This window comes from Camelus bactrianus, chromosome X, assembly GCF_048773025.1.
Source record: "Camelus bactrianus isolate YW-2024 breed Bactrian camel chromosome X, ASM4877302v1, whole genome shotgun sequence".
Classification (NCBI taxonomy): Eukaryota; Metazoa; Chordata; class Mammalia; order Artiodactyla; family Camelidae; genus Camelus; species Camelus bactrianus.
Window position 1 is genome coordinate 16,326,077 of NC_133575.1, and position 23,235 is coordinate 16,349,311.

General features: G+C 41.8%; 2 protein-coding genes across 6 annotated transcripts in view; one reads left to right on the plus strand and one right to left on the minus strand.

The window, feature by feature from the left end:
* Nucleotides 1-18,185, plus strand: part of CNKSR2 (connector enhancer of kinase suppressor of Ras 2) — a 242,166-nt gene extending 223,981 nt beyond the window's left edge. For 4 of the 5 annotated variants that reach the window (XM_074360056.1, XM_074360057.1, XM_074360058.1 and 1 more), the window contains 2 exons: nucleotides 12,957-13,153; nucleotides 15,740-18,185. In XM_074360056.1, coding sequence (XP_074216157.1) covers nucleotides 12,957-13,153; nucleotides 15,740-15,955 — 413 coding nt within the window. In that variant the 3' untranslated portion in view covers nucleotides 15,956-18,185. Of the gene's footprint in view, nucleotides 1-5,643; nucleotides 6,983-12,956; nucleotides 13,154-15,739 lie in introns of those variants that run through there. The other variant, XM_074360060.1, reaches the window with a different exon arrangement.
* On the minus strand, nucleotides 18,182-22,371 carry KLHL34 (kelch like family member 34). Its single transcript, XM_074360061.1, has one exon. The coding sequence runs from the start codon at nucleotides 21,265-21,267 to the stop codon at nucleotides 19,312-19,314; it is 1,956 nt and encodes a 651-aa protein (XP_074216162.1). The 5' UTR covers nucleotides 21,268-22,371; the 3' UTR covers nucleotides 18,182-19,311.
* Between the last annotated feature and the right edge of the window lie 864 nt (nucleotides 22,372-23,235).

The following is a 23,235-nucleotide window of genomic DNA, read 5'->3' on the forward strand; positions in this document are numbered from 1 at the left end:
TAAAATAAGTAATTATTAATCATAAAATAGGTTGCAACAGCAGCTCATTCTGCCAGTAAGCTGCCATCTATCCACATTGCTTAAAGTTATCTCAAAATAACCTTACTATGAAATATATGTATTTCATATTTAAATATGAATATGTCATATTAAATATTTCATGTTTAAATGTTTTGAATATAAATATTCTTAAATATTTTAAAATATGGATGATTTAGGATAGACTGCTTTAAGAGTTGATTTAAATGTTTTATAGAGGAAGAACAAAACTTTTCCTCTATCCTGTTAGGTTCTTTACTTGGAGCCTGTGAATTAAACTGGCAAGTGACAGAAGAACAGGAGAAAAGGCATATTTTATTGCATTAATTGAATTTTTATGTGCACAGAGGCCTTCATGGGAAAGAAGTAAAAACCCAAAGAAGCAGTGAGACCTGGGGTTTATATACCATCTTAACAAAGGGTGATAAATTATGGAGAAGTGACAAGATAAAGGGAAAAGAGTGGTAAACTTTGAGAAAGTTTATATATAGAGGAAACTAACGGAAAATAAGGGCTATTTTAGTGAGATTTGTTTGTGGAGACCCATCTTGATGCCAGCTTTCTGTCTTCAGTGATAAGAGTTGTTCTTCCAGTATGGAAGAGGGGAGGAGAAACACCTTCATGGTGGGAAATTTATGTCCTGCTTTTAGACAGATACAGGGATGGCCAAAGATCTTTCTATGTCTGCTGCTTCTTAATTACCTTCAGCTCAAAATAATCCTTAGGCCAAAGTGGCATATTGTAATCCCCTTCAGTTTTAAAGTCTATTGTAAGCATCAGAACTCAGCTGTTTTATATCATATATATACACATACATTATTTTAATGACCTTCTTTAAATTTGCTCCAAATTTAAAATATTTTTATTTTCTATGTATTCCAAATTAAAATTAGTATATCTATATAATATATAATTAATGTAATTGCATATAGTATAATTGCATATAATATACATTATTAGGGTAATTGTATAATAACATTATAGTCTTACAATTTGATTTGTTATTATGTATGTGTGTATATATATATATATATGTTTGTACTTAATAAAGTAGAGCTTTTTTATTGATAGTCCTTTACTATAAAATTATAAGACAGAAATGGGAAAGGTGTTGTACAACTATACCATGAACTCTTTGAGGTCAGACTCTTATCTTTGTATATTTATCCCTAACATCTGATATAGTATATATTCCCATAGGCACCCATTAAGTCCTTATTGAACAGTACTTGTCTGTAAAAATGAATTCCTCCTATTTTCTATTTTAAAATCTGAAAGGGGACATTGAGATGACAGTATAATAATGCAGGATTCCTTAGTTCACTTTTCTGATGTATCTGTAGACACTTCCTTGAAAATAAAGTGTTGGTAAATTGAATTAACATATTAAGTACTTCTGTGACTATTAAATATAAAAGACCTTTTCAATTGTTGCTAATATGTAGGCTTCATTTCAAGTGTACTTTAGGTGTGCCTTTATTTCAGATAGTGGTTTTAATACAGACAGAAAAAGCCAGAGTGTGTGGTATACTCTTATATAACTAAGTCCTAACTACACTCTAAGGTCATAGTATAGCAGTAGGTACTTTGAAATGAGATACTACTTTCATAAGAAGATACTCTGTCCCCAGTGAATCATGCACAGAGGATGGATTGTGATTTGGCAATTTAGAGGAACATTCTAATCTGGAAACATTCTAATCTAATCTGTTTTGCCTGTGGCTAGATTCATCAGATATTTTTATTTTACCTGAAATTGCTAATTAAAGATCACTAGAAATGTTATAAGGCATAAGCACAAACTGTATTACCTTCTACAATTTATCACTTTTTTGAAAAAGAAAACTTTATCATGAAAACTGTACTCCTCACTTAAAATAAGACTTCAGTTCCTTTCCCCCTATGGTATTAAAAATAAGCAAACACATTTTTGAAAATCTGATATTCTGTCTATTTGAACTCCACCTTTACAAGAAAATAGGCCCTCAAAATTTGGACAGCTACTACTCAAGCCACAGTTAAGTCTCTCTCTTGACCCGAACATTCTGAACCAAGTTTTCAGGCCACTCTTTCCAATACTTTCAGTAAAAGAAGTAATTGTCACTGACTGTCAGTTCATGGGGTTAGATATTCCTGTTTTACAAAAAGAAAAACTTAAGTCTGAACATGTACATTTAGAAGAAGGGGGAGATCCAGATAATTGTGTTAAATAATTTTTTTTAAGCACACAAAACAGTTCTACTCTCCCTGGATCTCCACAAGTGTTACTATTGGTAGGTGAGGGTGTCTGCTTTGTCATCTGCAAGCAGTTTACGACTGGAGACTGGTAAGCAGTGACTTTGCCCTCAATCCCACTGATAATTCAAGAGAGTGGAAACAGTTTTCTCTTAAAACTCTGAAGCCTGAATCTTTGAAAGTGATGTTCTGGCTTAAGCACTTCTTATTTCCATTTGCACATATTTTCTTCTATTTCATTCATTAAGGGAAAAAAATTTTTTCACCTATTTTGTATTCAAACTTAATCATTCTCTTGCAAATGTTTGTGCCTCCATCCTTACCTTATAATCTAATCGTCAGGATTTGATTGAAGGATCATCAGCTACTCCTAGCAGGTATACTATTAGAAGCCTGATTACATTTCTAAAACTTATGTTCCTAGAATTTCTGTTTCTGCTTAGTATTTGAACGGTCCTTAATGGGGAGATTTTTAAATTCATAAAACAAAAAAGGAAAGGAACATCCTCCTCAGCATATCCTACATAGATTCAGTCTGTGAAGAGCTTGCATGGGAAGTGGATCCGCACTGCAATAAGTCATCCTATACATGACTCGACATAGCATTGCATCTGGGTGTATCATGCAGATCACATCATTCAGGAAAACAGAATCTGTTTCTTTATATCCAGCTGGGCTTGTAGCCTCACAGTTGGAGGTTTCAGTTATGAATGGAAGCTCAATAAATATTTAAGTAATATGCATAACAGAAGCATTACTGATTTTCTTGGGGTAGCATAGATATGTTGCTATTGTTTCAAAATGTACTTGATTGAAAGCTTGGTAAATAGTGAAGTTTATTTTAATAGCAGGAAGTAGGGAATCGTTTTTATAGTTAGGATATTGGCCAAAAGAAAACAAAACAATCAAGAGCCATACAATTTTGAAGTTTTGGTTGTTTTGTTGTTGTTGTTTGTCGGTTTGTTTAAGGAATATGCAGTTTCCACTTATCCTTTTAAAAACAGGCATAAAATTAATGTCACTATAATAAGTAATTTTAACTGGTTTGAATATTTTGACTATTTGAATAGGGATAAATGAAATTATCAGTTACAAAAGAGAAGAGTAGAAATAGGGAGAGAGAGAGGAAGCCCAATGAAAATACAAAGGGAGAGAAAAAGAGAGTGTTGAGAACCAGAAAGGGACTTGCCATTCCATCATTTATGACCCTCCTGGCCTGCCACTGCTGTTCATACTTGAAATTCAGAATGCGCATACCAAGATGTACAGTTGATTCAATAGGCTTGAGTCTGGAAGTGTCTATATAATTGTTCTGTTTGCCTTGAAAATAAAGAGGAACTATTTAACACTACCTAAAAGTATAGCCTTAAAGAATTTATTCAAGCAGTTTACCAAGGCCTCTTTAATTTTGCTGTATTCTCAGTAGAGCAGAATATTTCCATCAGATTCCCCGGCAAAAACCTTGAAATTGTTTGAGTTACATAATACAAGTTATACTGGTGACGGAACTAAAAATAAAACCCTATGTGACATGCCCAACTCTAAGACTTCTGACTACAAGCTACTTATATGTGTAGTACAAAAATTGGCATGACTCCAACCAGCCCTCCCCACGGTGCAGCCCACCACAATGTGACTGGCTCAAAGCAGGAGGTCTCAAACTGCAGTGGCACAAGAATCACCTGGGTTCCGTACCCAGAAATTCTGATTTGGGTAGATTAGGGGCAGGGCCCAGAAATCTGTGATTAACAAACCTCCACCCCTGAGATTTGGTAGTCAGTGGTCTGTCTGACCACTGTGAGTTGAAGAGACACCTTGTCCAAGAGTGTTGTCTTCTCTTATGCTAATACATACAGACTAGAACTAGCTGTAGCCATTTTGAAACAGCAGTCTGCTCCCCGCGCCCCCAACCATCCTGCCCTCTGGCAAGGCCTCAGTTTAGGAGGTGTTTCCAGTCTCTTGAAGTAGAATTTAGCAGTCCTATATAAACAATGTCTTAAATGTAACTAAATGTGACTTGATTACCAGGGCTCTGGTTCAGGTTCAGTATGGGTTAAGCACACTAGAAATTAAACTGTTCATGTAACCTTGTTTCTGAGGGGAAACTGTTCGAATTACATAGATAAACTAGGAACCCTTTAAATTTAGGAATGACCTTGTGCCCAACGTTAGATTGCTTTTGATTTTGCTGTTTGAAATTCCATGACCTTATGGAACAAAGTAGTAGAATCCAGAACTAGCATTCCAGTGTTATAATTTTCTAAAAAATGAGATATTGTCTTTTGTTTCATGTAACCTACCTATGAAGATTACTGAGTTCCCAGCCCTTTTCCTGCAAAAGAAGAGTATATGATCTGATAAACAAAAATTAGCTCTGCTTATTTCTGGACCATGCCACATCCCCTTTTCTAGATACTATGCTATGGGCAGCACAAACCTTTCCCATTTTCTAAGGGAGCTTGTAATGAACAACACGATTTCTTTGTTCCCTCTCCCACTTTGTTCCTTTTTCTTGATATAACTCAAAAATTACTACAGGATGTTGCAGATAAAAATCTGCTCTAGGCTTGAAAAAAAATACTGCTGATTTGTGCCTGGTGACAATATTTGTATTCCTCAAATTCTAAAATAAAATGAACTAAGAGACTACAGTTTCTTTTACACCAATTGTTCTTAGTCTCCCAACTCATTCAGAAACTTTAGTCTCTTCTAGTTTCTCAATTCCTTGAAATGTGGCTTGTGCTCAGGTGTCAAGACACCCTTTCATCACGTTGACCCTGTTAGAGCTTTTCACTTCAGTTTGTATTTGTCAGTATTCAACCACCTCCTCGGAGCCACACTAACTGGGCTTTTCTCCCTCACCAGTTAGCACATGATAGCATATGAGTCAGAGTAGTTAGACAGCAGGTAGACAGGAAAACTTTTCCTCATACTTCTTGATTGGATGAATTTGAGGAGAGATCTTGACAGAAACACAGTTTAATTTCCTTGAAGGACTGATCATCTTACATGATTCTGGAGACTACTTTTAACATAAGCTTTCCTGATTAAAATTACAGAGGTGCATATACAAGTATAGAGGCGGGAAAAGATGTATCTGTGCTGTGTATTATTTTGTATACGTAAGATTGGCATTTCCAAATAACCAAGCTTAAAACACAAAGTGTCCCATTTATGGCCAAGTAGACTTGCATGCCAACAGAAGGACATTATGGTATTAAAACCATATGCAATTCTAGCCATATTTTTCTCTTTTCTCTTCATGGGTGTATTGCATGAGAGTATTTCTAATACAAATACTAATGTGCTTTGGGAATAATGGCACTCGCAGGTCTTTCATCATATTGTATCACTGCTTTATCATATTAGGCTAATACACTGCGAGAGTTGGTAGAACCTCTCCATGCCAAATCGGATCCACTTCTGTTGGCACTCAACCCATTGGACTGACAGATTGATAAGCTAATGTTTAGAGAATTTAGATCGGAGCGAGTCAGCACGACGCAGACTCAACATCAACCTCTTGCAAGCAACTAAAATGGCCTCATCCTTGCCGTTTATAACAGAAAACAGACTTTTAAAAAGCTTAGATCATCAAGTGTTGTGGATTGGGGGCCTCCCTAAAGGGATATTAAGAGGGGCAGGCCACTCTTAAGAAGAATGCAAGCTTTCTCCACTGGGACTAGCATAAGATCAAAGCCAATCAAGATGGAGCACAGTAACAGAAAACTGCCGTTTCTGTGGGAGAACAGAGGGGAAGGGCACTGACTGGGGAAGGGCTCTGTGTGGTGACACCTCAGTTGTGTTTTCCTGACACCAGGAAAGGAGAGGGATCAGCTCCGATAACTAGAAAGCCCTGGCTGTTTAATGGACTCTTTGGTGGCCTCTTTAAGGCAAAGCAGAGGAAGCAAATTCTGTGTATTAAGTGTATTTTGCATTTTTAAAACTTGACGTGCTGTATTGTACTGAATTCAGTGTAATCTATTAAGGCAAGGTATCCACAACCTGCTCTGAAACTTCCTATGTTTATTCTATTATAAAGTGTATTCAGGTGTAACACAGAGACTGCTTTCAGTGACGCTAATGAAGAAAATTCCTCATGCCAGGCTTTATTAGATTCCTCAGCTAAAATCCTAACTTTCTCCTTATTTCTTGGCACTTGTATACAAATGGTGTTGCCTCATAGGACAGGCATGAGCTATTCTTTTCTGTAAAATTTTCCAAATCTATATAGGCTGTGGTTTTCACTTTGGAAAAAGTATTTTGTCTGGTTGTCTTTCAAACTAGCTTCAGATATGATTTAACACTATGTAACTGGGTCCCTTATGGCTCAATATTGCTTATTTTTCTTCTGTAGTGGATGTGAAATTTCATTCATTTAGTTGGATAAGATACTCTGTAATAATTTCAATGCTAATTAATGGATATTTCATACTGTGCAATGAACAGATAATTTAACATTGTATTTGGAAATGTTTTTTTCTTCCTGTCGCCGCAGTGTGTGGTATTGCATAATGTGAATACCTGTAAAAATATAAATTACGTAAAAATAAAAATATGACCAGTTGGTATCAGATCTTTTTAGAGAGCTAAATAATTTGCTAAGTATGCTTGATAGTAAATCTCTTTCTAAAGAGAAGTAATCTATGCTTCTTTCTCATAAATGGAATTTGTGTTGTAAATAAAATCACATTGATCTGCCTTACAATTGCCTCTGCTCTAACCATTTTAATGTTTTTTAAGAATATATAAAAATGATGGTTCTAATATGTAGAAATGCATCAAAAAGCTTTTTGTTGGCATTTAATATTAGTGGGATTGTCTTGGGTCATTCTCCCTGTCTAAGTCATAGTAAAATGTTATGATATGAAGAATTTTAGTTTTTTCTCATTAAGGAATATGGTGACTCCACATTAATTTATAAATATAATCATCCCTTAGTTTTCATTTTAAAATGTCCCCTTTATGAATTCCTGCCTAAGAACCAGGTACCTTGACCTCTATGTCTCTATTAATTAAATTTTCCAAATTCTGTGGGCAAATATAGAATCTGTCATTTGTGTTTGCAATTGTCCTTCAAAGAACCTTCCCTTTGGGTCAATAAATCATTGCGAGGACACCAAGATTTTGCTATTTGAACTATTTGTCAGAAAAACTACCGTAGTACCCTGCATATTCCACCACTGTCATATATTTGTGGCAGTAAACCACGTAATTTGGCAGAATTTACATGCTTAGAGAATGAAGTGTAGAATAAGCTTCAGCTCTGTCTCTTTTGTCACATCTTTATGCAAGTAAGCTTTACTGTTGCGCAGAAGGGAGTGACAGACACTGGGATGGGCTGTACTTTTTTGGTGAAGCGCAGGGTCATTCTTACAGGGCTGGGTTTCACATGTCCTTCTTTAAAAATACACTTGGCGATATTGATGGATTCATTCAAGCTGTCTTTTCCAAAGAAGGGATTTTCCTCACTAAAATCAAATTTTTTTTTCATCAGAGAAATTATTTATTTTGCCTAAAAGAAAATTAACCAATTACTTAAAATTATGAAAAGGGTAACTGATTACAGAGCGACAAGTGAAAGCCAGCTTTTAAAATCTTAGCTTTTTTTCAGATGTAACAAACTACCCTCTCTCCAGTGGTACAAAATGCAAAGCATAGTTAGTTGACTTACTTATATAAAGACATGAATGAAGAGAGCTAATATTTAATTATAGAACAATTCAAGTTACAGTATAAACTCCTGAATACATAATCATCTTTAGCATAAAACCTACAAACATTAAACCCATCTATATTAAGCCTGTTAAAACTTTGTCACCTTACATATAAATAAGTTGTTCATGATGGTACACTAGTAAATTAACATTAACAAATGTTAATTGCCTTTCATGGTGAGAACAGTGCTTCCCATACGTGACACCCTTAGCCTGGACGCCTTGGAGCACTCTGCGGCCCTGCAAGAACGAATGCCTCTCACATTTGACTGGTGACTAATGCTACTATGTCCAGCCTTCTCTCCCACTTGTGACTTAGCCTTTCCCAGCCTTCTGTGCTCATTACCCAGTTGTGCTGTGGAAGGAACAACTGTTTCCACTAGGACATCATTGTCCAATTTTAAAAGAGCACAGTTCCCTTCCAAAACATGTACCAGAACTGATTATTCATTGTTGGCTTAGTTCTTCAAGAGCCCAGTTGGTATATTTGTTCTGTTTGGTTTTGTTTTCATTTTTCTCTCTCCTTCCACATGGTCATTACAGAGACAGGGAAACAGGGAGGACTCCAGAAAGACATTTTCAGGTCGCCAAGTTTGTATTATGCTCTCCTTAATTTTCAGCAAAGAAACTTGAACGAAATTACACAATAGACTGTGATAAGTTACACAGTCACCTGATAGGGAGCCCTCTGTGCAGTACTTAGTGTATAAAGTAGAGAAAACCATCACTCAGTTTAAACGTTGGCTGCGTGAGACAATGTGCCAGATAGAAGATTGGGAAATGCCAATGAGAGCGAGGTCTGTAGGCTCAGGGAGAGGCAAAGTGCAGGTCTCTGAAGGCAGGTACACGTGGGGCCATTGAGGTACAGGAAGAAAAAACATTGGGATTTCTCCTCAGGTTTTATATGTCATTCTTTCAAATTTCTTTTCTGTGTCTGTAACATGCATATCTATTAATATAGAGTAATATATATATATATATATATATATATATATATATATATGTTATCGATAACAGAAGTCTTTTACCTGATAAGGGTGAACAATCAAAAATATTTTGAAACCACTGGGCAGGAATGTAAGGGAATATATCAACCAAAGACCTTATAGTATTTAAGAAATGTATTAGCATCTGCTAATAAGCCATTTGCAAGAAACGTTCAACCAACTATTTTTTGCATTAGCTAATCTTTTCTTTAAGCTTTTCTTTATCACTACCTGGAGTTCATATGCAACCTGAAAGAACCAGACAACTGTTGTGATGCTCACCACATTCCCAGGGTCACAGTGTTTCATAGTGTAGCTAGACTATAAATGAAACAATCAGAGGATCTTCTTCCACCGCCCCCCCCCAACTTATGATGCAGCCAGAAACGACCCTCCCTGGGCTCAGAATTCAAGTTAATTTGTCAGTAACTTCATTGTGATCCTCAAATCTATTAATGAAATTTTGCATAGGAAAGAGAACTTTGTATGTATGTTCTCTTTGCTTTACTGAAATTGGAATAGAAAAAAGTGTCATCTGACACAGGACTAATTTATATGTTGTAAACATAAATGTAATTTGAGAGGGAATTTACTCCTGCATAGGCCCAGAATTCATGAATACGTTAGATACAAATTAAAATGTCATTGTAGCGGTGAGACACTTCCTCATTAGGAATTACAGAAGGTCCTATACATGTCCTGTAGTTTGCATGTGGTCTTCGACACTTTGCCAAACTTTCAGAAAACATTCACTCAAATTACCAAAGAGCTGAGTTGTGGCCAGTGCTCCAATGGTGAACTGGTGCATTGAAAGAAAATCAATCAGGAAGCAGACCTCACCAAGTGCTTGCCTCCTCTTCCAAAGCAAGTCTCTTCTAGAAGAAGAGAAGCAAGGGTTTAAAAAAAGAAAGAAACCAGAAGAGAAGTGAGAAGGAGACGAAGAAGAAGAGGGCAGAAAGAGAAGAAGATAAAGGTGCTTTCACGATTTCAGTTGCAACAGTAGCCCCAGTTGACTTAATTGGTATTCATCTGAGAAAAAAAAAAAAGGCAAGGAAACCAATTGAAAATTATAAAAGAAAATAAAGGTCTGTTTTTGTCTTGAATGTTGAGTTCTGTGTTGTTTTGACTGTAGAGCACAGTGAGTCAGATTTTATAATGTGACTCTGCCCCTCACCCCTCTCCTTTAAAAATAAAAGGACTCTTTGTCTAGTCTTAAAATGTTAAGTAATTGGTGGCATTTTGTGGTAGCCTGGCATCTCAATCCTTCATCCTTCCTCATCCCACTGCTGCGTCTTGTGGTGTTGCCTATGTGTATGGTGTGCAGGGCTGGGGGAAGGGGGCCTTACTGATCTCTGCTATCTCTAGTCCATTACTCTACTTGGAAGTGTTTCTGTGTTCCGTCTCATTGTGATTCCTTGTTCAAATGTGCTGCCCAGAGATAAATCCATACTTGATTCTTCTAACAGCTGCCAAACCAGATTCTTTGTAGAATTATGTCATCCTTTGACTGAATGCTTCCCCCTGCCCTTAATGACAAGAAAGAAAAGAAAACTTTCAGTTTTTAGTTCTGTTTGTCACTTTTTATATTAAGTCTTTACTTACCCTTGAAGTAAAATTACACTGAAATTTTATTAAAAAATCAATCATCTGGCCCCGTATTCCACAAACTTTAAGAATTGGGGAGAAAGGAAACTGGGTAAGAATGTTTTTTTTTTTCAAAAAAATATATACTCCCTACAGTATTAGGTAATACAGAAGGGTATTATAAAATAAAAATTTACTATGTGAAAATACTTCTGCCTCCCTTAAGTCCTGAAACTATAATGTGAATCGCTTTTTTTCTTTACTTTCCCTCAAGAACTGAAAAACTAATAATACATTAGGCTACCTGATATCTAAACTACTCTAATTCACATCTCTTAGGCCTCTCATTTCTCCCCTACCCTCTGCTCTATGAAATTATATCTGGCTTTTAGATGCAGTCTTGCCTTGAGGCAAAAAGAATGATAACTTCTAAATAATTCCTCAGGGTCCTTTCCTGGCCTGTGATTTTATGAAATGGAATTATGCTCTTCAAATGAATCCTCGTTTTTACAATTCCATTTAGTTACTCTGAATGACCTTATGATTTTGTGCCTTGCTGGCTCCAAACCATTCTCAGTTAAACTTCCTTATCTCACTTCCATCTTCTTCTTAGCCCCTAAAGCAGTTCCTCCTTTTTGCAGTCCTCTACCCTGCCCCCACTCCTTAAAATCCTCTAGGTGTTGCAGGCATTGAAGGATGAACCAATAACAGAGAATTAAAATGCTGTTATTTAAAGGGATTTTTGTATTTTTAGATTATAGTTCTAACTTAGATATATGATTAGGAAGCTAAAATTTGTTATAGAAGAATTAATGCTAGCATGTGCTGATAACAGTCATACTTAACAGTAGTTGCTAACCTCAGCAGCAGAGCCAAAAATTGAATATGAAACTTAAATGAAGCTACTTTTTCATCCTAAAGGTGATACCCTCAAGTTAAGGGACTGTATTTGGGGCTCTGGGGCCAGTTTTAGGTACCGTCTTTAAAAAAATTTTTTTAGAATGCTACATTTAAGGGAGTCTCACAAATTCATTAACACGTACTGGTAAATATATAGCTCAAATGATTACTGACAAAATTGGCAATCTAGAATTTTTATTAAAATCCTGGATTCTTGAGCCAGACTGCCGGGTTGGAATTCTAGCTTCACCACTTAACTAAATGTGACCTTGAGAAAGGTACTTCCCTGCTATAAAATGAAAATCAAGTAGATCTACTCCTAGTATTGCTGTGAGGAATAATGAGATCATGAATGTTAAGCATTTACCCTACTCCCTGGCACATATAAATGCTAACTACATTGTTACCAGTTAGGGAGGGGTTTTTTTGTTGTTTTTTTTTTGTAAGTACATCAGAAAGCCTAAAGTATTCACATGGACCATTGCAGAATGAACAATATTCCATATTTACTTCTTGGGCCAGTGTAATTAACTTTCCTCAAATGGGACTCTTTGGCTCTCTATTAAAGGAAATGTGATAGAGCCCTAATCCTATCTCCCAATCCAAGCAAAATCCAAGTTCATCTTTGTTTATCATTGTTGAGAAAGATATGACATCAGTATTCACACAATTAAATAATAAGATGGGAATTGGATTTGTTCAAATAGATCTAAGACCCTTTCCTGAACCAGTCTCTTAATTTTTTCTTTCAAATATATTTAATTGGAGTGTTTTCTTCCCAGGTCTTACAAATGCTAAGTAGTTTCTTTTAGATCGTGCCAGATTTCCCCTTACATTTGCATGTAAATATTCCCATATTTCATTCTAATTAAAGCAGTGTCATTGATGATAATTTATGATCATTTACCATATTTACAATGTGGCAGGCATTACTATGGCAGTCACATGAAACCTAATAATGCTCTACAACACACAATTGGAAGATTTTTACAATCATATACGCCAGTGAATGTCATTCCATCTTATGAAGTCTGGAAAATTGTTAAAATCAGTTCATTCAGTATTGCTAAACCAGGAGAGCTCTGTTAATCAGCACTTCTATGCTTGTCAGTATAATCATAAGGGATATTCATTAATGTTTTAAAATATTAAATTATGTGCAGGATTGTTTCTGTGTTGTGTACCTTTTGTACTCTAATTCTTTGAACTTAATGGACTCAAGATCTGTACGGTGATTTGCTATTAAGAGAATATTTTGTTAATTAAAGCATCCCATAAATTGATCATTCTAAAACAATTAGCTGCCTGTAGCTGATCTTACCCAATATAACTAACAACTGTGGTTTTGTTGGGGTTTTTTTATAATATGAGTGTTTTCCCAATCATTCATTATCCCGTTTTTCAGATAGTTTTTTTTTTTTTAAGTAGATTTTTGGAGTGTCAAATAACTGTTTATTACACAGGATTCATTTCTCTCTTCTTTTGGACATTGCAGGTGAAAGTAGGGAAGAAAAGTTAGGAGACTCTTTGCAAGATTTATACAGGGCATTGGAGCAAGCCAGTCTGTCACCGCTGGGAGAACACCGCATTTCAACCAAGATGGAATACAAGCTATCATTTATAAAGAGATGTAATGATCCTGTGATGAATGAAAAACTACACAGGCTGAGAATTCTCAAAAGCACTTTAAAGGTAAGATATGAAATGGAAGGAGAAATTCCTGTCAAGAGATGCATTCCTGAACTCAAAGTGGCTTATCAGATACTTGGATGACAAAATACAAAATGAAGGATGGGGGTGGCAGAGAGTAAACAGAAAGAACTCGAAGCCAAGTTAGAGGAATAAATGTATTTGGCAAAGAGGAAATAATCTTAACTTTTCATTAACATCTCAAAGCACTGACTAAATGTTATGTGACTTGGTTCTAGCAGAAAACAGGATGTAATTAATTTTTCCCCCAGAATGCAGGGATGGTGTTATTTCTCAGTCCTTTGTTTTCCCGAGATAAATATGCCATGTCGTGTAATTAATATAGCTATTAAAGGAACACAGCATGCATGCAGAATGCAAGAGTGGGTGCTAACAGAGTTTGAGATATTTTGTGACTATCTCCTGCAGCACATTTGGAGTGAAGCTACTGTGATCATGTTCCATGTAGACATTTTGTAATTGTTCTGTATACACTATCAGTTCCCGTGATCATGTTCCACGTAGACATTTTGTAATTGTTCTGTATACACTATCAGTTCCCAGCTCACATGTGCCTTTCTTATTACACATTTCTGTAAGCACTTACATTGTCTCCAATCTTCTTTTGCCACTCCCAAGCTGGGGAGGAGGTGGTGAGGAAAGGGGAGCCGAGAGGCAGGAAATTGAAGAAGCCAGGAAAGTCAGCCCCTCACTGTGTGTGTATTATGGAGAAGGCCTGCCATACAGACCCTCCCTCAGCAGGCTCTGCACCCTTAAAAACTCAGGAACAGAAAAGAGGAGGGGAGGGTAGAGGTCAGTGGTAGAGTGCGTGCTTAGCATTCAAGAGGTTGAGTTTGATCCCCAGTGCCTCTATTTAAATAAATAAATAAACCTAATTACCTCCCTTCCCCCCCCAAAAAAAAGAAACAAAAAAAAAGCTGTCATACAGCCTATGTGATGCAGTAATTTCAGAAACCAAAAGGTCAAAGGGCTCCTTTGGGAAACATTTCTGATTCATTGTAGGCTGCTGAGGTTTTGTGATTTTGAAACAGAGGTGAGTACCAAAGAGATAAAATAGGAGATGCATGATTTGGAAAAATTTCTGGTAGCAAGCAGCCAAGTGTTCAGAGTCAATTAGCTCTCATTGGTATTTGTGCAAGGACTAACGCAAATCCAGGGGACAACTTAATGGCCTTTTGGTAACTAAGACCAGAAGTTTTTAAAGAGCTGTAATATCCAAAAGAATAATTCTGGTGTCCAGCCGTACCGAAGATATCCTCACCCTCCCACGTTTCAGAGCCATACACCCTCCCTCACCCCCAACCTGCGCCCCCATTCAGGTCCAAACTACCTGGTTGCAAGAGCAGGCAGGCATTGTGAAGCAGGTCAGGCTCACCTATTTTAAAGACCTGCTTCTGTCCCTCTCCCTCTCAGCCCCTCACCCCTGCCTTTTATGCTCTGTAGAGCCCCCAAAAGCGTTTACTTCCCAGGAGCAAAGAGTAGGAGCTCCCGCCAGTGTTGGGTTCAGTGAGTACTGATCACCAGGTATGTGACCCGGGGCGCCACTCTTCGCGGGCAAGAAGACCAAAAGTCAGTGTAAAGAAAAGCCCCTCATTGGTAAAACGAACTAAACAGACCTGTCATTTTTAGTGTGAGAAATTAAGAGGGACTGGAAATCTCCCATTAGGGGAGGAGGACAAGGACCCAAGCAGCCCTGTGTGCGTAACAGGCTCAGCCAGCACAGGGTGACTCATAAACGCCATCCTGGCTCTCAGCCCCGCTGTCTTGGTCTGGCCCCGATGACCAGAACCACTGCTCAGGGCACAGTGTTGTCTTCCCCTCCCCAGCTCGGGCTGCCCCAGAGGCGTGCCTTCCCACTTGCTGGGCTCATAAAGACAGGACCGAGCCTCTCAGCCTGTTCTGCTCCCACCTGGGAGACTCACTGCTCCCACAGGAGATAGCTGCGCTGTGGTGAGTTACCCCATCAGGAAGCTTACTGGGAGGGAGCTTATTATTTGCTGCAGTGCAAAAAGGGAGGGCCACTTGGTATTGCAGGCTCTCAGCGCTACAGGATGGGAGCCAAAACGTGACCACAGCAAGAATGATGTATCTGTGGTGACCCAAAGGGCGTGCTCTCTGTCACGCAAGCGTGAGGAGCTAACTGACCCTCTAGCAGGAGAACGGACAGTGCATAAGTAACTCAAGACGTGGAATGTCCACTCGATGGCAACAATCAGGTGTTATAGGGACTTATATGAATGAGGGAGAAAACATTTTTTCCAGTTGTTGAAGGAAGACTTCAAGAAGTGAGAGGCTTATGAACTGGATGTTAAAGAACGAGGAAGGTTTCCATAGGCAGAGATGGGATACAGGATGGGCCAGAAGAAAAACTAAACCACACAGAATGGGCAATACGACCCATGTCGCGTGTAGAAAAAAGTACACTAGGATTTGAGTCTCAAGTGCTGAGTTTGAGGATACCAGAGCTGTTTCTTGTGGGTTTCTTAATATTTTGCCTATTAACGTTTTATTTTAAATTTAAAGAAAAGTCTGTCCCTCTCATAACTCTTTAATCCGTTTGCTTTTCAGGCCAGAGAAGGGGAAGTAGCCATTATTGATAAAGTCCTAGACAATCCAGACCTGACATCTAAAGAATTCCAACAGTGGAAGCAGATGTACCTCGATCTTTTCTTGGATATCTGTCAAAATACCACCTCAAATGACCCACTAAGTATTTCCTCTGAAGTAGATGTAATCACTTCCTCTCTAACACACACTCATTCGTACATTGAAACGCATGTGTAAGTGTATTCTGCCCTCCAGCCATCTGGTACCTTCTGGTCCTTTGAACAAGTATATAAGGTAGATTTTATATCAACGTGTGGGACACTTGACAAGCTATACTTTAATGTTACCAAACTATATGAAACAAACCATATATGGTCATAATACCACTGTCTTTAATGAGCATTTGTATATTTTATATGCAGTTAGTGCTCAGCTTATGTTTACCATGTGCAAAATCAACTGTCTTCAATGACTTAAAATTAACTTTTACAAACAACTCTGAAGACAGGTGGTCTTCAAGTAGAGAAAACACAAAAAGGCAGTTTTCTATCTAAGGTCATCTTTTCTCCCTTTAAGTTAATTTTATATAAACAAGACTTCAAATCTAAATCACATTTTTTCAGGTGCAGACATCCTTGTGGGTGGGAAAGAATTTAAACCTTTTTTATATTTATTAAATGTTCTAAGAATTTTCTTAAACATTGCACAAAGTTTAATGCTGTAGTTTTATTTTTGTGAACTGTAGATGCGCACACAAGAGTTAAGCAAAATAGAAGAGCATCAACATAAGAAAAGTTCAGGTATCTAATATTCGTCTTAAGAGTCTATTAACTTGTGAAAGCTGGTTAATGGAAATACTATTCCAAATCCATGGGGACACTTAATGGTGTATCAGGGCAAAGCTTTGTAAGATGTTTTTGTAACTGAGACCAAAATTGAAGATAGAGCTGCTTTATTTTCTTGGTTTAAATCTTCCTTTATTTTTGTAGTGATGAAATGCTGATTGTGTACAGAGGAATTTGAGAGTGGATTTTTTAAAACACACTTAACTCACCCAGAAAGGCAGCTAACACACATATATATAATTTCAGCCCAAACTCATGTTTTTAAACTCAAACTTCTAAAAAGCTATAAGGTATAAACTGAAATGAATTAATTTTCCAGTTGGTTTCCAATTTTCCCCCTAGTCTATTAATTAAACTTATGTGATTATACTTCACACAGGGAAGTAAAATATGTTTAGTTACAGGCTGATATGTGTTCTAATATAGAAAACAATGTTGAAAAATAAAAATGTACCTCTCCTGAGGAGCAAGAGGAGGGTGGTCATTCAGATGTATTACATTGAATTATATGAGAGAAAAATTTTAGAGGTTTTTTTCCTAGCTTCATTATTTGTTGTGTAAGAGTGGATGAAGTCTATGAAAAAAATCCTCATCATATTTCCCTTTTTAAGCATCTCGTTTTTGAAAGTGATCACAGCATGATAATGACTGTGCTGCTTTTTAGTGTCTGGCTGCATACCGTACAAGTCAATTTACTGGGGTTTTTGTTTTTTGTTTGTTTTTGGTTTTTTGTTTCTTTTTTTTTTTTTGAGGAGGCGGAGGAGGAAGAGACCCTCCTTTACTATTCTATATCCTAAAATCTACTTCTAATCAGCTTTATACTGTTGCCTGTACAGCTCAGTGAATGTACTTTCATCTCTAAGAGTTCAGATATCTGTCAGTGAATATTTTTGCTGTAGAGGAGAAAGTAAAAACTCCACAGCGGGGATCTTTTTCTTTGCTTTTGAAACCACCATTGAATCACTATCGTTTTGCAAACTTTGCACAACTGTACAGGAGAGTGGCCTTTCTACAGCACATTTTCAGTAATCCTATACTTAGTCAAAATGGATGAGAAATCATGTATTAATGTTTGTATGGAATTTTGGGTCCAGTGTAATATTTTTATCATTTAAAAAGAACTATTTGTAAAAACATTTATTTACTGCATGGATATTGAGGCACATTAAATTTGTGGCATTTTGTACATGTTAAAAAACAAAAAAGCAAAAAAAAAAACCAAACAAACCCAAAACCTCTTGTCCTAAAATGAAGTGTGCTTGTTACAGGTGTTTAGACTTGTTGATGTTTACTTGACCAAACGTGTACATTCACTTAAAAATATATGTACCTGATGGATGTGTCGTGGATACAGTGGCCAGATTGTGCCCTGTAAACAGTGAGCAGTTGATGGAAAGACTAGTTAGCTGTGTTGCTACTAAGCGGCTTTTACTTTTGTAAAGTTGGCTCTGTTGTTTTAAAGGGTAAAAATTAAACTAATGAATTTTAAAAGACTTGTGGCTAGCCTAGCATGAAAGAGACCTTTTAACACTATATATCTGTACATTTTATTGCATTAGTTTCAAATCTAGGAGAGAGGCAGCACTGTAAACTGAAGTCAAATAAATTCAGCTCTTACTGAATCCTTATAAAGCACCTATTTTATTCATGCAGAGTCCTCACCACATTTCTTTGTTACCTAATCACACAGCCATCTTCTCCCCACTCCCCACCCCCCAGTTTCAAGTCATTGGTAGGACAAACCAGAAGAAGCATCTGTCCAGTGTATATAAGAATCTTCTCTGAGATCCTACAAAATCAAGCTGGTTTCCCACTTACCTGACACGAACTTTAAAATTTCACCTACTCCTCTTTCCTTTCTCTGTGATTCCTTTGGGAAGGTGGGGCAGAGGGTAGGGGAGGGGTACCACCAAAAATAAGTTTAAAAAACTTTTGTACAAATATTCCTACAACATGTCGGCTGAATGAACATTTAAAGAGGATGAAAGAAATGGGATTTTGTTTCGCTTTTGTTAGATGATCCAGTAAACCAGAGGAGTCTGATGATTATGGCTGCTGAAATAAAACTTAACCAGTGAGCTGCCTAAAGCCAGGGCAAAAGCAGACTAGGGTAAATAAAGATAAGGGACAGAAAAACTTGTTATTTTCTCCAAAAATAAGGTGCTGTTTTAGAGATTTTTTTCCCCTCTCAGTTGGATATTTATATTAAACCATCAGAGCAGAGCTATAACCATGATTCTGGATCATAAAATCATAGTTCTCCCTACAATGATTGCATGATGTTTAACCAGGGCACTTTCCCTTCCCTATTTATTGAGATAATGTCATCTTCTAGAACTATTTATCACACTCTTTATAGCTAACAATTTTCTGGGTGTTGTATACAACTTCTTATGGTACGTTTTTTGGCTGTTTGGCAGAAAAATAATCACTGGTTAACACCTAGGAACTACTTTAAGAGGGAAGATAGGGTCATATTTTATTTTCGAAAGTCCATCTCTAGCCAAGCATGAGAATTTCTAGAAATCCCCAGCTCACTGGAGCTGATTCATATATCTTTCTAAATTTGACCCCTCTTGTCTCCCATTCTCAGCTTTAGGGAAAGTGTTCCTCTTAGGCCAAGTCCTTGTTTGCCTCGTTAACCTTCAGAAGCCACTGCTTTCAGAGTCCCATTCTTGGGAAAAGCCCACGTGTTGCTCTGTAAGCCTGGTCAGGCGTGACTTGCTCCTCCGTGGCCTGGAGGCTGCACTAACCTATTAAGCCCAGCACTAAATCTGGAGCCTCTCCAGGCTCTTCCTCCCTCTCCTCGTCCCCACCCTCGGCCAGTTGCAGGACTGCGCACTGCAGGCCGCTCCAGGCCCAGGGCAATGCGCAGCCAATGTCCTCCCAGCGGTCCAGGTCGAGGTCATAGCCCACCACGTTGCGGGTAGGCACCTGGCGTGAGGCCCGCCACTTAAGGCCGCCCAGCAGCAGTACGGTCTCCTCCACCACCGCCAGCCCGTAGCAGAAGCGGTCGTAGGGTAGCGGCCGCAGCCGAGTCCACTGGTCGGTGCCGGGATCGTAGCGCTCGATCTCGGAGAACGGCTCGTAGCGCCCCAGAAAGGCGAACACCGCGCCGCGCAGTGCCGCCATGTGGTGCCCGAAGCGGGCCGTGCCCATGGGCGCCCTCTTGCTCCACGCCTGCTCCCCGGGGCCCAGGGCGAACACGTCCCGGAGGCTGCTCGCGCCGCCCTCGCCTCTCCCCGCCTTGCCCCCCGAGATGTACACGACGCCGCGATCCCCGACGGCTCCCGCGTGGCCGTGCAGCGCCCGCGGCAGCGCCCCGGCTGCCGTCCAGCGGTCCCGGCGCAGGTCGTACATCTCCACCGAAGCCAGCGCTTCGCCGCCCGCACCCAGGCCCCCGACAGCCAAGAGCCCCTCGCCCACGGCGCCGCACCAGAAATGGGCCCGCGCTTCCCGCATAGCCGGCACCGCTGTCCAAGCGTGGAAGCGCGGGTCGTAACGGTGCACTTGTGCTGTGACAGCCGGCGGGCTGTCGGTTAGTGGGGAGGAGGCTTCGCCCGACGGGCTCTCCCCGCCCAGGACGAACAGGAAGTTGCCTGCGACGCACACGCTGTGCCCCAGTAGCGGAACGGGCAGTCGTGTGAGGCTGCGCCAGCGGTGGTTGTACACGTCAAATGCTACCACGTCCTGGGTGAGCTCCCACTCCTCCTCCTCCTCCTCCTCCTCCTCCTCCATCTGCTCCTCTTCCTCCTCTTCCTCGGGCGCCGCCGCAGCGCCCCTGCCCCTGACTGCCTCCCGGGGGACCACGACCTCCTCGGTCACCGCCTCCCGCCCCCTGCGCCCCCCAACCAACAAGATACGGGTTTGGGGGCTCCGGACGCTGGTCTGCTCGCCCTGCATGAGCGGCTGGCGGGAGGGCGCCGTGTGGTAGTTGAGGGCCTGAATGATAAGGCCTTTGACACGGGTGGGCAGCGTGAGGCCGGAGCCCGAGTACACCCGCCGAAGCACGTCGGTGGGCACCAGGCCGAAGCGGACGCGCTCGAGCAGCGCGGCGCAGTGGGTCAGGCGTTCGGCCTCGGGCTCCTGCCGCAACCAGGCTAGCGCCAGGCCCAGCAGTCGGGCCTCAGGCACCCGCGCCACGTCGGGGGCACCCAGCACGGCCCTGAGAGACGCGGGATTGAGCTCCAGCAGCCCTGCAGGGCCCGCGCCGCGCGCCAGCAGCTCCCTCAGGTGGCGCACGATGCAGCGTTCCGCCGCGTCCAACGTGTGCGCCAGGCCGTAGCGCGCCGCCATATTGGCGGCAAAGCAGCAGTTCTCCGGGGCCAGCTGGCGCTCCAGGTAGCGGCCGCACAGCCCTAGGGCCTCAGTGACCTGCAGGTAGCTGGCGGCCTCCAGCGTGTCCTCCACGGTGTCCATGGAGAGCGGCAGCCAGGCGGTGTAGATGAAGTCTAGCAAGCGCTGCAGGCCGGCCGCCGAGGGCACATGCAGGTGGATCACGCGCGCCCGGGACTCCCTGGTGTGGCTCTTGAACAAGGCCCTAAAGTAGTCGCTGGAACACGCGAGGAGCGACCTGTGCGCCGGAAACTCGCTGCCCTCGGCCTCCAGGGTCACGTCGCACAGAAAGCCCTCGGCGCGCAGGGCCTGGTAGCCGGTGAGCAGCGCGCCGCCATGAGCTTTGCAGTAAGACAGGAAGTAACTCATGATGCCCAGGGCGGGAAGCGGCCGGGCGGGGGCTGGGTCCAGTCAGGCGTGGCCGGAGGCATCCCAGGACACGGCGCCCCCGAGCCCCTCGCGCGAGCCGCCGAGCCCCTAGCAGGGGCCCATTTTTGTCTGCTCAGCTTAAATCCCAGGGCTTCTTCGCCCAGGTCCGTAGATCTCCCCGGGCCCTTCTCAGAGCAAATCCGGTCGGGGAACGGTTTCCAGAAGCCCCTAGTAGGGGAGGGCAAGGAGTTTGGAGTCTTCCGGGGGATGCAGAGTTTGGTTTCGGCGACTGCCGAGGCTGCCAGCGCGTTGCCCAAAACCCCCTCCCCGGCCCAATTTGGGGAGCCCACAACAGCGCGCCAGAGGCCGCAGTGGCGGCGCACCATCACCTGGAAGGGCGGAGCTGCCGGTGGACTGACTCCGGCGGGGTGCTGGATCTCCGACGGCCCAGATGCGCAGATGCGGCCCTGCTCGGGCCGTCCCGGGAGTGCGGGGCAAGGGCTCTGACCTCCCAGGGGTGGACCAGGAGGGTTCTGCGGGCACCCGCGAGGGCCGAGGACAACTGGCTAAGGGGCAGGGGTGAGGGTGAGCTTGTTCCGCGCGGAGGATCAAATCAAAGCCTGGGGGATTAGGGAGGGAGGGCGCCGGTCAGCGCGGCGGGTCGGAGGCGTGATTGGGCGCCGCACATAACATGCCGGTAGCTCACAGCGACAGGAATAGCGCGCGGCTTCGGCCTCCCCAGCGCGCCCCGCCCTGCGCCCCGGCTGCTGGCCGGGAACGGAGGGCCGGGGCGCGGGAGGAAGCGCCCAGGCCTGGGACATGACTCCGGTGACCTGACAAACCGCCGGCCACCAGGGGGTCCCGGGGACCTGGCCGGCAGTTCGGGGGCGCTCACTAGAGGGGCGCGAGTCACCGGAGACCCTGTGCCTGGTGGTGGGGGGGGAGGGGCGCCCAGCTGGCCGGAGGAGTGTTGACCCCCTCCGCGGTGCCCCTGCACTTGGGAAAGAAGCCCCTGGCTCGCAACTTTCTGCTTTGAGGAGGCCCTAATTAATCCGGCGGGAGTGGGGATTAAGTGGCGGTTTTGCGCACTGACACCCAGGAGGCCGCTGCGCTCAGAGGAGCCACTGGCGGGAACCGCGCCCGGGCGAGAGACGTCTCCCCGCCAGCGGCGCCACGGAACACGCCCCTCACCTGGACTCACCCTTGCGAGATGCTGGGCCTACTCTGCGCCCTTCCCGAGACGGCTCCGTCTCCCTGGCTTGTCTCACGTTCCGCATTCGAGAATTTACTCCCACCTTGCCCCCGACCCCAGCTGAGTTCTCCCATCCTGTCCTTGGACCCGGCCCAGCTCATCCCTTGGCAAAGTGGACAAGGAAATTGTCGGTGACTTGGGTTTTCTGCCTTTGAATGACCAGTTCTTTTAAGAAAATAGTTAGTTCCAGTTTCTCTCCCTGACTTTCCAGGCTCTGGTCTAATTACTGCCTGCAACATCCTCAGTGCCAGGACGAGATAGTGGGCAGTAAGGCTGCAAAGCTCAGTAGAGGCTGGAGTTTCTAAGGGCCCCTCCTCACGAAGTTATTTTTGTAAGATGCACCCAACACAGAAATGACTAAAACCACCCCAATCTTGAGACATTAGGAAAGCATTTCTCCGTTTCCTCCACCCTGCTCTTAAATAACTAAATGATTAATATAGCTCTTCTTTCTTGCCAATTTGGAGACTTTCTGTGTGTTTTGCTTTTCATCTAGAATTGATTTTTCTGTTTTCTAACGCAACCCCTGTGGTAATCTGTTTAAAGCGAACCTTTTGAAGGCATCTGAAATAACTTGCATTTCTGACACTTGGGGTTGTATTTCATAAAAAAAATAATCCAAGGAAAGATAAAATTCTTTCATTTTCTGCCTGGTATGCCGTTGGTACTTACAAGGTCTCCAATTAGAAGTAATTCTTGAAGTTCATAAGAATATT